The sequence below is a fragment of the Triturus cristatus genome, chromosome 8 (genome assembly GCF_964204655.1).
Source record: "Triturus cristatus chromosome 8, aTriCri1.1, whole genome shotgun sequence".
NCBI classification, from domain to species: domain Eukaryota; kingdom Metazoa; phylum Chordata; class Amphibia; order Caudata; family Salamandridae; genus Triturus; species Triturus cristatus.
Genome location: NC_140591.1, coordinates 49,168,946 through 49,183,152, shown reverse-complemented (window position 1 = coordinate 49,183,152; position 14,207 = coordinate 49,168,946). Strand labels below are relative to the sequence as shown.

At 45.7% G+C, this 14,207-nt stretch overlaps 1 protein-coding gene across 3 annotated transcripts in view; it reads left to right on the top strand.

Moving 5' to 3' along the window:
- LOC146800033 (uncharacterized) overlaps positions 1-14,207 on the top strand; it is a 141,362-nt gene that overhangs the window by 49,733 nt on the left and 77,422 nt on the right. For all 3 annotated transcript variants that reach the window (XM_085620933.1, XM_085620932.1, XM_085620934.1), the window contains exon 4: positions 5,659-5,901. In XM_085620933.1, coding sequence (XP_085477059.1) covers positions 5,659-5,901 — 243 coding nt within the window. The remainder of the gene's footprint in view (positions 1-5,658; positions 5,902-14,207) is intronic.

Sequence of the window (14,207 nt, the reverse complement as noted above, 5' to 3'; positions counted from 1 at the left end):
ACAAATATCATGACCGCACCACTCCCTAATGTGTGTCGGAAGGGTGTGTGCACTTTCACACCGCAGTACAGTGAGAAAGGGCCCAAAGCCTCGAGGCACCACACGAAAACCAGCATGCATACTAGCTTGTAGTAGTAGACTGGTAGCCTGGGTCTCCAGGACACCCGTGGTGTCCGTGCGCCATCTGACTGACAATCGTTGTGACACCTCCTTGGTGCCAACTCGCACACCAGAACGTCTTGGCAGGCTGTTGGAAGTAGCCTAGAAACACCACTGGCTCAAGTGCTCAGGCCACCCGGCACTAGCAGGGCGGAGTTGGTCCAGTACAACCTTGGTGCTAGCGCACCTACCGCCTTTCATGACAGGTGGTTGATCCGTTTCACCCTTCATCTAAGCACCACTTCCTAAGAGGTAGGAAGGGTGCATGCCCTTCCACACTGCACCAACAGTGGGGAAGGGCTCTGGCCCTTCGGCCGCGAAGGGACCTCTACAACCTCTGGAGGTGTCCCATGGAGGGGAACTGAGCTCACAGGTAGGGAGACCCCAGCTAGGGGTACTCCCCTGTTCGGGCAGCGGTCGTGCTCGGGTACACTACCCAGTTACTCGCCTATCCTAAGCTCCCCCCCCTCCCCTCCCCTCCTCCCTCCTTTGGGAAGCCAATCTGAGTAGGTGACATAATGGGCAGGCGAGTCCTACGGGATAGGATCAGTGCCACGTCCCTGTACTCACCAATGTCATAGCTGTCCTGGGTATCTGGTGTACCTTTTCATAAGGCACTCCCGGAGACAACACTTAATCGCGCGAGCACCCTACTCCTAACCTGCGTAGGGAGGATGCTCGCACTTTCCCACTGCTGTACAGTGGTAACATACCTGAGTTCTAGTGTCGCAAACCGAGAGTAGGTGAAGAGTAGGAGGACAAAACGAGCAAAACATTTTGGGGATTTTGCCCTAAGAAGGCAATGTCCAACTATATGCCTGGGACATTAAAAGTGAACAATGTAATAGATCAACTAGCAACAAGTGAAATGCCAATGTTGGATAGGTTACCACCAGAATGTTATTAGACTTACAAAGGACTTTTATTCATCTATATGGATGCCAAGGAGACTGGAGTGTCGCCGACATCCACTAAGGAAGCCTTTAGTGGTGGCCTTTGGATGTGAGATCCTGCAAGCCATTATTCTTAATAAAACGAATATAAACTATTCAGAAATTCTGGTGAATATGTTGCTAAAGTCTATCAAAAATGTTATACATCATGACCAAAATGGGCTTATCCTTAACCGCAGCATGCACAGCAATCTTCGTCATGCCGTTTTCCATACTAGAGGTTTCCCTATTCCACCAGAGGGTGGTGGTTACAGTGCTTCATATCGAAAAGGCATTTGACACACTGCAGTGGACATGCGTCAGGGGTAGTAAGCGCTTTATAAATGCATTTACAATTGCAATTATTTGAAGCTTTGAAAAAAATGGAGCTTGGAGCAGGGATGTGTTAAGTGGATTGAGTTGTTATACTCTCGACCACTGCTGGGCTTTATTGTGTAGGGCACAAGGCATTAATGTCCGCTCTCGCCACTGCTTTTCACAGTGGCAGTGGAGCCTCTTGCATGCACTTCGAGAGAGAGTGGTCGGAACTGGGGGACCGCATGGAGATGATGGAATTTCGTTCTTGAAGGACCAAGTAAACGGCCTTCCTACTGTCATGGCTGAGTTTGGAATAGTTTCTAGTCTCCAGGTACACTGGGAAATTATAGTGTTTCCTCTCAGGCCCATGGCAGAGGCAGAACCAGCTGTGGACCTTCTTGCATGACTAAAGTGGGAGCAAGAAACCTTTAAGGGTTTGGGAGGTCATATCCCCCCCTGGTTTCATATCCCCCTCTGGTTTGAGTAGCGATAGGCAAAATGCTGTTGATGCCTAGATACATTTTTCTGCTCTGGCCTTACCAATGGTAATCAGGGGGCCATTCTTGAAGGAATTGAATGGAGTTGGTGGAAGTGGAGCCTGTAAGCATGTTTCAGTAGAGACAATCAAGATGCCCTTGGACGGTGGGGGAATGGGAGCCGCAAACATTGAGATAAACTGTGTGACTTCTCAGCTTCAGTGGATGATGCCATGGTTGGGTGATGAAGGCGGTCAGGATGGGGTGTGCCATTTGACATTGTTTCTGAACATGGATACTGTGAAACTGTTTGAGCAGCCAGTCACTGCTGGCAGAGATATTTGAAGTGGATAGAGGCAAACATAGTATAGGCACCCAGGGTTTCTCTCTGATGCCTCTCCAGATTCGAACGGTTGCTTATGCACACGATAAATTGCCATGGTGGTAAGAAGGCATACAGTGTTTAAGATCTATATGGAAATAGGTACTTCTGTACATTCAAGGCATTAAGAGAGGAGTATGGACTGGGACCTGGTCAGTTTATATCCCCTACTGCTTTAATAAGGGCCGCTACACGCACCTGGGGAGAAGAGGATAATAAACCAGATACATCTAAGGTGATGTCTATGATTCTAACATATGCCAATGTTAAATGTGCAGTAGCTATGATACACAGGGGTTAGCTCCTGCCTATTACTGAGATACCTCTGCTGTGAATTTGAAATGCGGGGAGAAAATAGGAAGAGAGGTGACTGGGGCAAATGGTGCACCGCTGTTGCATAAATTAAAAAGGTTATGAGAAACATACTTTTTTAAATACACGCAGTTTAACTATTTGCACCAGATCTACCTTCCTCCCTACAGAATAGCAAAGACTTCCCTGGCAAACTAGATCAGTGCCCCAGGTGTCAATCATCACCATATGGTGTAGGACTGTGATATGATGAAGTATTGGAGAGAGATTGTGACACTGATTGCAAAGAGTATGGGTCTGGAATGAAGGTGTCCCCTGTGCTGTGTCGAGGGCATGTGCACAGAACTAGGAGTTGAAACAACTGTTAAGATTTGGAGACCTGGCAATGATTGCCAAAAGCAGTATCACAATTCACTGGAAGGCAAACTGACTCCCCAGCTGCAAATGGAAAGTAGGTGTGATGAAATCTGCAACAGCTAAAGTGACATTCCTTGAGGCTCAACAAATACAAACTGATAAAGGCATCTCCCACAATGAGTGAGATACTTTGCGGCTGGAGCTGATGGCCAGCTAGGATGCCAGACCACGGTAAAGTAGTACTTCTACTCCACTGACCTCATATAGACGAATGTCATGCAGTTGACTCATCTGCGATGTAAACAGAAACGTTAACCTTTTGTTCGTAATAAACTATAGATTGCTGCTTTCTTCTTGAATGAAGAAATATGCTTGTGTGGACTGGCCATCCTGAAAGCCATGAAAGAGCGGATTGATAGTCTAGTGTTTCTGTTAAAAACAGCTGGGTGATGAACAATGATGTGTGTTCTGGAAATGAGTTACGAACAGTTCTTGTTTGTCGTTAATAATAAGCTCACTGTTATAGCTCTTGAATCCAAGTATGCTCTTATTGTGATATTGCTTATATCTACTATAGCATCAGACTGCCAGCAGAGGTATGCAAGTGTTAGCTCTTCCTTTATGGCCAGTCAGTTGAGGGTTTAGTGTTGGTGTTATTGAATGAGTATTCTTTTGTCCCCTTGAAGTACTCGGTGCGTGAATGGTGATATAACTGAAATCCTGCTCCCGTGTCTGTCAAACAAGCATCCTACTTTTTTCTAGTTCTGGCCCTAATCATTGGGATCTCTCCTGTGTGCAGTGGAATTCACAGATGACCGGGGGCCTAGCAAAATTATATAGGAATTGAACATCAAGACAACTGGGCTCGCTGACGGAGATTTATAAAGTTCAAATCGTGTATGGGGCAGAACTTTGGGGACACCGCCCTGGGGGTGCACTGGTCAAAACTGAAAACAAGTTTGAGACAGCTCTTGGTCTTAACCCCAAGTACCCCTCTCATCCTCCTACGCATGGACCTTGGCCTTAGACCCTTAAATGAGGAAATTGAGTTGCGACCTTTCACCTTTTGGCGCAGATTACGGGTGACTCCTGAGCTAGCAGTTTACCAGTCAGAAGTCAAGGCGATTTTGGGGCTCCAATGGGTGGGGAAAATATCCTGGTTTGCACATATAAAAGACCTGTGCTTTAAACTAGGCTGGCCAAATTTATGGACCCACCCCGAGGAAGCGTCCCCGACTATTTCACGCCTCGAGCTAGTTAAATCTTACAGACTTCTTAGACTGGAGGAACTCCAAGGGAGTGTAAAATCTGGCAGCTTAACTATTGATTTTTTTAACATTAAAGACCAATATTTATTTGACGCTTTCCTTTATGAAGTATATCCACTCATGGCAAGGAAACTCTTTGTCCAGTTTAGGTGGGGTGGTCTGCCAGTCCATGCATTTATGAATAAAGGGACAAAAGCCTCCCCAGTCGGCTGTACTGCCTGTGAGAGCCAAGAAGAGACCCTAACACAAGTTTTCTTCTTCTGTCCAGGCTATATTGCACCTAGAAGGTACTGGCTACTACCAATATGCCGGAACATGGGGTTTAGACAGATACGGGAGGCTTTCAGAGTTATGCGAACTGGAACACACCCCCCGATTGTCTTTGCGGTGTCCCGTTTCCTTAATTCTATGTGGCTCAGGTCAGGCGTCGCAAGATTTTAAATCCCTCTAGTGCAGGCTAAACACACCCCTTCCGTTTTCCACTTAAATCATGAATTCATTGTTTTAAATGCTTTTTAATGTTCAATAATTGTTTAACTTGTTATCAAGTTTGTATGATTAATTGTTGTTGGCTGTATCTAGTGATGTACAAAAATTATGTGATGTATGCTTTTTATCTTTTACTTTTATGGTCTCCAATGATTGAAATAAAGCTTGGAAAATGGAAATGGCAGTGGAATTTACTCAATCCTTGCTGTGTTTATCCCCAGAGTTGATCATTGTAACAGTTTGTATCCGGCTTACACAACAAATCGCTGTTCAAGTTCTAAAGAGCTCAGAACCATGTTGCTTGTATCCGACTCACTGCAAGAATTGTGGGGGAGGACCTTCCGCGTTTAAGATTCATCTCAGTGGCGTTCTCTACCACGGAATCTCAGACAGAAACGGACTCCCCAACTCAGGAGATCGCTAAAACCCACTTCTTCCACTTTGATCCCCTCAACTCTCCAGTTCGATCCTACAGCCTGCTACTGTGTTCACCATCGCAGCTCAGAATTTTACTATGGGGCCTATTCAAAGCTGTGCACCTTCTATCCTTCTATTTGAATGCAGACTTGTGTCTGCTGACTATACACTAATGCTTGCCTTAAGTCGGATAATCTATCCAAGACTATGATGTGTCCGTCCTTTTTCATGTACATAATCCCAAAGCACTGACTCTACTGCAAGGTGGTTAGTGGCACTTTATAAAAACACCAAATAAAAAAAGTGGAAAAATATTCAAGATTGCAATTATAATGATATATTTACAGAACTGTATCCTACAAATTTGAAATATCTACAAATTTGTACTCTGCTTGTTTTCTGGCTGAACATGAAATGTTTCATAAATTAGGGAAAATGCCACCTGCAAAGTTTGGCGAGAGGATATAAGACCTCCCCACTAACTAATACTCTGTGAATTTGCATAATATCTTAGGTTAATTAACCTGTTTCCGTATTTTGTTTTATAGGTGTAACAATTCCCACATTGGATGGGTACACTGTAAGCAGAGAGGATTCCCAGTGTCTGATAAATCCTCTACGTGCAGGCAGAAGAAAGAGCCCAGAACTCCTAAACAGAGACAGACTGGATTGTATAGGTCCACACAGCATATACAGTAGGAAAAGCACTGATGTGCTCCGCACAGACAGAAGGGAGAGCCCTGACCTACTCTGCACAGATGGAAGGGAGAGACCTGGTCTGCCCAGCACAGGTCAGAAAAACTGGTGTCAAACTTTTCTATTCACCTTGTTTCTATACTTGAAGATGAATGCCACCCATTATGTTATCTCACATGGTTTTGGTGTATGACCACATTTGACAGTTCCTTAGCCTCTTGACACTTTATGTTCTGGTGGGCAAACTGATTTCTGTGATTGCGATTTCCATAATTTAAGGTCTTCGCAGTTGGAAACATTTCTTTCCACTGGCATAGGTAATTTGGTTTGCAAAGTCAGGGTTTTCCCATTCCATTGAGTTTTGTAAGATGATGGGTGGTTGCTGCAGCAACCATCTAACCTAACCCGCAGATCTGTGTCATGCGTTACACCTGCAGGATCTCTGCAATCAGCTTATGGGGATTTTAGCCTGTTTGACCCTTCTAACTGGCGCCAGCAGAGCGTGTGATGGATCGTGTTTGGTTGCATGTTGGAGTTTTTGAGCTATAGTGTTTGTGACTCGAGTTTCCCATTTACGCTGTATTGTTCCTCATCTTGCTTCTAACAGACCTATGTCACCCTTCATTATTTATCGCCTGTTTCCCTCTAATTGGGGGGCATCTGTTTACGTCTCCCCTTTCGGTTGTTCTTAACTCCTGTTCATATGTCCTCCTGGCTGGTATTCCCCAGCCAAATGTCACTGTGTTAGAGTACTTCTCCCTCTCTCTCTCTGTGTATCTCCAGTCCTCTTGTGTTTCCCTTAGTTGCTCTCACATTTCCTTTCTCTGAGGCTGCCTGTTCTTTGAGAGTCTTTATCCTCGATGCCTTCTGTCCCAGGTCTCATTAGAATGAATGATTGGAAGGATCTAGACAGAGCAACAAACAGTAAAAACAGTGGACAAACAACTAAACATTGGAATACACACCGATCAAGGGTAAATCCGTGCAGCCAGGCTTAGCCCTCCTGTCATTGGCAATTGAGAGATATCTCTGCATTCTGGTTATTTGTCACTGGGTGATTGAATACACAGCTGAACAAGGTACAACTCTGCCATTTGTGACAAATGAGAGGCAGTTCTGCTATGTGCACTGAGTGGGAAATCTTTCAGCTGAACACAGGATAACTCTACCACCTGTGACCCGTGTGTGCATGGCCTATTGTTCCTGTCTCTGTAAAGGCAGAGAGGCCTTCTGGTACTCACTTTGTATGTATTTGTGTATGTATATGGTATATCTATATTGTGGGGTTTGCCAAAAGTCAGCAGAGTGCTGGACAGGGTCAATGTCAAGCATAAAGTCAACTGGTACTGGAGAGGTAGTTGGATTGCATTGATATGTAGCATTCTTTAAAGTAGTACGTCTTCAACTATTTCCCTAATTGAAGTAGTCTTGGGGTGGTCGGTATGTATATGGGGATGTTACTGCACATGCTGGGTGCACGGATGGAAAAGGCCTGCTACCTCTTTTTTTCACACTTCTTAGTCTGCAGTTCTGGATGGATACGGGTGTTGCAAGAACCACCAGAGACTGCGCTTCTCTGCCAGATAAGCTGGGGCGCTGTTCATGATTGCTTTGTAAATTATGCAGCTGGTTTTGAAGATGATGCAGGGCTGCAAGAGCTGCTACTGGAGTTCCTTCAGGATGGGAGGTGTGATTCGTTCTTCAGGCTTTGGCTGAGATGTGCTCCGGCGTGTATTATATTAGTGGGGTGCTATTGTGGAGTCTGTGAGGCCATGTAGCAGGACAGCAGATGCGACAGTACAAAGGCATGAACACCAGTTCTGAATGTGCTTTTTGGAAGAAATGGTTTCACTTTCTTTAGAAGAGCGAGTTGGTACCAGGCCGCCTTTTGTGTGTTCTGATAGTGTGTTCCTTAAGGGTGAGGTTGGTATCCAGTGTGAGTCCAGGTGACTTGGTATTCGATTGAAGTTTGGGTATGAAGCTGTCCAGGTTCATGTCATTGAGCCAGGTTTGTACTTTTTCTTATTGGTTATTCTTAGCAAATAACAGGAAGTTTGTCTTGATTGGGTTGAGCTTCAGGTAGGTGCTGGACATCCAGGTCTGAATGATGTGCAGGCATTGTTCAAGGTGTTGGAGGTCGGAAGCAGAGGAGACTTTTAAGCAGAGTTATGTATCCTCGCCATATTGCTGCGTCTTGATGCTGTTCTCTGTGAGTAGAGCACCAAGTGACTCCAGATAGAGGGTTGAGAAGACAGGAGGTCGTAGGGAATCCTGGGGATCTTTTGGGGCCTGGAGGTGCCCATGTGAACAAACTAGTGCCAGTCGGAACGGTAGAGGAAAACCAGAACATTGGTGATCAATCCCATTTGAGACTCCAAAGTACAGAAGAGGTTGGGATGGTCATCAGTGTCGTAAGCAGCTGAGAGGTCCAGCAATATCAGGAGGCAAGGGATCATCTTCATCTGTGGTCAAGAGGGCATCGTTTATGATATGGAAGGTAGTGGTCGCTATGCTGTGGCGTGATCTGAAGCCAGCCTGGTAGTCATGCAGGATATGATACGCATTGATGCAATGGTAAAGTGAACATGCAGAGTTTTTAAAGATCTTGCAGATGAAAGGGCCAGCAGTTGGTGAGGTCATCCGGTTCTAGTGTAGATTTCTTTAGGAGTGGGAGGGTCTGGCTTATTTTGAGAGCTTCTGGGAAGATGCCATAAGTCAGTGAGGCATTGACTATGGTGAGTAGAGTAGAGGGGGGGGTGAGAGCACCCCATAGAGAGGTTTGACATGTCCGCAGCTCCATGGAGTTTCGTTTTCCTTGCTTGCGTACGGTGCAGGACCAGGAGGACTTACGGATGACAGCAAGCCCTCCGCCAAGCCTGTATGTACAGTCCACATGATGAATGTGGTGGAAGTATGTGGAAGAAATAGACCTAGGATATGCGAGGATGTGGGCAAACCATTTTTCTGTGATGGAGAAGGAGTCAAGCTTGTGAGGTATTGAGTTCTGGTGCATTAAGTACTGCAGAGAGAATGTTAATGAACTTAAGTTGGAATGTGAATTATGTAGTTTGAGGGTGTGTGGTAGTTAGTAGGATGTGTGCAAGGTTGGGCCTATGTTTTGTTTTGTGGAGATGGCATTATGGGGTGATGGTTGAAGCACATGATTTTATCTTACCAAGTACATTTCAGTGGAACAGGTTTTTTTTTTTTTTTAGCACAAGACCCTTCTTGGCCCAAACAGTCCATAATACCCTTAACTGTTTTACCCTTTCTGGGGACACCAATGCGATGGGATGCCCTGAAGAGTTGACTGAAGTAGAGAGAAGGCGCATGAAGTGATATCACTTCCTGTGTAAAGTGATCATGGGAAATGAAGTCCTCTTGCTTGGATTTTTATTTTTTATTGATGCATGCTTAAAACAGTGCTGATAACATATGACAGTTCCACATCCCGTAGTATACAGTTTACAAGGTAGCTTATCAGGTGAGACTGTAGTGATGAAACATGCTGCACTTCAGATTCCGGTAGTCGTCTGGCTACCTCGAGTTGGTGACCTGGTCCGTGAGAAGGTGGAGAACAAGAAGGAGTTCGGCCCCTCTTATCGTGCACCAGTTCCGGTGCTTGGAGTACAGGGTACACGTACAGTCATTTTACCTCCACTTCCTGGTCGCAAGGATAACAGGTACATCTTTATTGACAATGTCAAGCTACAGCGAGTGGCCGATACTACTTAGTATGACACCAGCGGTTTCTTGCCCTTCGATGCTGAGAAATTCTGTTGTAGCCCCTGCTTCTAACACTTTGCCTGATGTTGCCGTCGAGATGCATACGGTTACTGGTCCTTTACTGCCACCGACGGCTGGTGATCTGCCTGAAGATCCTGAGTATGCTTATCCTCGAAGTCCCGGTGCCTCTTTTGCAATCAACCGCAATTACCCAGTCACATTCTTCCCTTGACAAAAATTCCATGACTTCCGTTGCCCCGTCGAAGGTTTCTATTTTTGTTGCCTGGTTGAAGAGACATTTTTTAATTCCCCCTTGGACTTATATTTGGCTGGTGCTCATAAGTATTTTTTTGTTTATGTCCATTGGCTTTGTGGTAGTGTTTTTTAGACTTATCAATGGACACTACCTGAAAGAAAGATCTACAATTCGTCTAATTGATGGAACTTTGGCCCCCCACTCCCCATCACATATCATGAAAAGAGACCAGACATTTGTGAACATTACCGCCTGGCCTGTCCGTGATGGGATTGCTTGGGATGCTGTTAAATTTCAAATTCATGGCCCCACTGAAGTGATTAATGTGCCGAATGTATTTCGTGTTTCTATGGGTGATGTGGTTAAACAAAACATCCACTCGGATGATTGGGATGTCAAAGCCATTGAAGCACTGTTTTCTAATTTGAAATATTATGCTGCATTTGATGCTGAAGAATTATGATGAGCAATTTTGCTATCAACATTATGGCACACACTTCCTGCACAAAGCAAATACGTTTAGGAATTTTGTAAATTACACTCAATGGGAATATTGTCCCGCCCCTAGGCTGGGCAGCTCAGCTACGTTGGTAGACAAATACACTTATTTTTCTGATTTCAGTGTGTCGAACCCGGCCTCCTTTTATTTTAAGGTAGCGCCTGAGTCTGCTTTTAAAGTTAGACTGACACACACCAAATTGTTGTATTCCAAGTCCTTTATGGACGAATTGGCAATTGGAGGATATGATCTGTGGAAGGCTACTATCGATCTTAAATCGGTTTGGGGTTCTAAACCGTGGCAGGTACAGGCAACAGAAGCTTTGCATCGTGCCTGTTTTATCCCGAATCACATGTTATTTTTAAATTCGGCGATTTTTCAGACCACCTGTTTTGGGTTGGGTACTATGAAAAAATTAAATTCGCCCTTGATTCCGGACCTGGGTGCTTACCCTGGTTGGGGTAATCATACAGATCTTCCCCTTTCTACCTTGCAGGCATACGTGTCCAACACATCCTTCAACATTACTGATATGAATCCGGAAGGGTGGTTGGTGTGGCAGACAAGTTCAGATGTCTGTCAACATCGGTTTCTAGGTTTAAAACAGGGGTATACATAAGTTCGTGTGGACCCACGTTTTGAATCCTCTCATAGTGTAAATACCTACTCTGTGGGGAAGTTGTGCCAATCATGGCTGCGACATTCTACTTTAGCATCTGTTAAACTTCATTTATTAAAATTAAACGACAAAATAGATTTGAATGATTTTGTTAAGGGTCCTGCTACTGGCAGATCCAAAAGATGGGTATATGCTGTTTACAACGAAGTTTGGAAGCTGTCACAGATTGAGGCTGCATCCAGATTACGTGCTATTGATCAAGCCAATATGGAGAAAGTGTTGGCTGTAATAGATAATAGCATTAACACCCTGTCTTCCAGAATTTATACTTTAGATAATATTGTGTCATCTGTGTTGGACATTGTGCAAGATGATTTGTCTGTATTGTATCATGGTCAAAACCAATTGCGTTCTATTATGCAGTTTGCATGGACCTTGCAAACGTTAAAGGCAGGGAAGGTGCCTTGGGATTACATGAATGTTTCATCTTTGTTCCCCCCTTTTAATTTAACTGCAAAGCAACAGTTTATGTCCATGAAATATGCTACTTACTCACTGCTGCACATTGAGAAGTTAGAGCCTTTACCTTTCTCTGTTGCTGAATTAAATTCTGCCGTGTGGCTTATCCACGGGTTGATCACGTTACCAGGGGATCCACGGGTTGATCACGTTACCAGGGGATCCTCATCAATAGTCATAAGCACTGAATATTCCCGCCCATGTGCGGGGACCCCGGAAATAATAAAAATATATATGTAAAAAACATACATATATACAGCTCTGTATATGTATAAACATATATCATTTTTTCCCAAGCAAATGCAAGCAAATGCAGCCCCTAAAAAAGAAGGCTAGGCAATGTATAAATACATATCCAATAAAACATATAGGTATAATAAAACACCTAAATCTCTTTTTTTTTTTAATGAGGTAAACACTCATGAGAAAGCAAAAAAAAAAAGAGAAACTGTGGGAAACACAGATCCACAACACATTGCTAGCCTGCAGGCTGCCTTGCAATACAATACCATAGAGACTAAAAAGCCCTGTATAGGTAAAAACTGGCACCGTGCCTTTAAGGCAGCCCTGGCTTCCATATCCCATCATGCCACAGGGGTGACAGTTAGGTCAGTTGTTCTTTCCGGCTCCTTCAGTCAGGACCCTGGAATTCAGCTCTCTTCTTTTTTGACTCTTTAGTCAAGAATTATTACAACTTAAAGATTTTTTGGACTTCTTCTTATAACATCTGAAAGGAAGTTAGTATCCTGTGTTTTTCTGACTGATTTTTTTGCTAGTTTGTCAGAAAAATGCCTTCTTTATTTATTCCATGTCCATCTTGTGGAAAAAAGAAGGCTGCTTCAGACACACATGAGGTGTGTATTATCTGTCTGCCGGACTCTCACTCTCCAGCAACATGCCATCTTTGTAAAGACCTTTCCAAAAGGACTTTAAAGGCGAGGGAGAGGATTAGACTGTACGGCTTAGCAGAACGGTCGACGTCGAAGCAGTTGGTCCCTGTTTGCTCCCCATCGGCGTCGGGCTCGGCGTCGAAGACTCCAGCGGCGGGATCGTCGCTGAGAGGTGAGGAGTCAAGGGGAAGTCATGCTGCAAAGAGAAAATCATCGTCGACTTTAGATTCAGCGTCGAAGCGGATGCGTTCGACGTCGACGGCGTCTAAAAGATCGGCGTCGAGGACTCTGCGCCACAGTTCAACGTCGAGAAAGCATCTGTCGACGTCAAGAGAGGATCGATCGACGTCTGCACAGAGATATCGTTCGTCGTCGAAGGAAAGACATCGTTCGACGTCGAGGTCTGCGAGACATCAGTCGACGTCGCAAGAAGTACGTAGGCGATCTACAGAGTCAACGTCGAGACCAAGATCGCCGTCAAAATCAAGATCGCCGTCGAGGAGACATCGTTCGTCGGCGAAGAGGCTTTCGACGTCGTCGGAGCATTCGACGTCGAGACAGAAGTCTCCGCCAAGAACGACGTCGAGGCAGACTCCTCCGTCGGAGTCGACGTCGAGGCAGACGCCTCCGTCGGAGTCGACGTCGAGGCAGGCGCCTCCGTCAAGGCCGACGTCGAGGCAGGGGCCTCCGTCGGAGTCGACGTCGAGGCAGATGCCTCCGTCAAGACCGACGTCGAGGCAGGGGCCTCCGTTGGAGTCGACGTCGAGGCAGATGCCTCCGTTGGAGTCGACGTCGAGGCAGGTGCCTCCGTCCTCACAGGTCTCCAAAGCTTTGGAGAGGTACATAAAGCCTCCGTCGAAGATAATCTCGACGTCGAGACAAGAAGCTCTGAGCCTCGAGGATTCGAGTCCAAGATCTCCGGTGATAGGCCTATCACCGTCGAGGCAGCCCTCTGCTGAGGGTACGCAGGAGGTGTCACATGTTCGCCTTACGATTCGACCAGTCTCAAGGCGCAAATCCCCTCATAGACTGATATATACAACTCCTGAGTCCCCGCGTCCTATATCTATCTCGCCTTCAGGATCAGAGGGCTCAAGTTCAAGATCCGAATCACCGGAGCTTGTGCATCAATCTCCAGTACCTGCAAGAGAGGAAAGTTCGCAGGAAGAGGACAATGCGGTACCTCAGAGTCCCGTAAGGGAGATGCCTCAGGACTCTGCTATGCCTGACGCAGTAAAGGCATCACTAACAAGATTAAGGGGCATGGAATTCCCAGCGAGACCGATCAGACCAAGTTCTCGGGGAAGAGAATCTCGTGGTCACTCTCGAACACCAAGAAGGCGATCCAGGTCTTCCTCCCGCAGAAGAGAGTCGACCAGATCAGAGAGAAGGCGCCGTAGGACCCCTTCTACCTCCCCTTCTTCTAGATCATCCAGAAGGGATTATTCACCGACACTCTCGGAGACGCCACCCTCTCGGGTATCTCCGGTGGATGATATTTCTACGTTTCAGGAAGTGTTGTGTAGAGGAGCTGCAAAATTAAATATCCCTATGCCGGTTCAGGAGACCACTTCATCCATAATCTTTGAAACTCTTCATGAACGCACAGTGTCACGCCCGTTATTGCCGTTAGTCCCTGGTTTGTTGCAACCAGTAATGGATATTTTTCTCACGCCAGCAACCACCAAAACGGCGCCGGCGAGGATTCTAAAAAAGTACCGCCCAGCTCCGGAGGATCCTCTATTTCTAAAATCAGATCCTCCACCGGACTCTGTCATCACCGCCGCTGCCAGGAAGACACATGCAGTAGCTGGGTCTTCAACGGTGCCACCAGATAAAGACAGTAAGACGCAAGACTCCTGGGGGAGGAAAGTTTGCGGCTCAGCATCCTC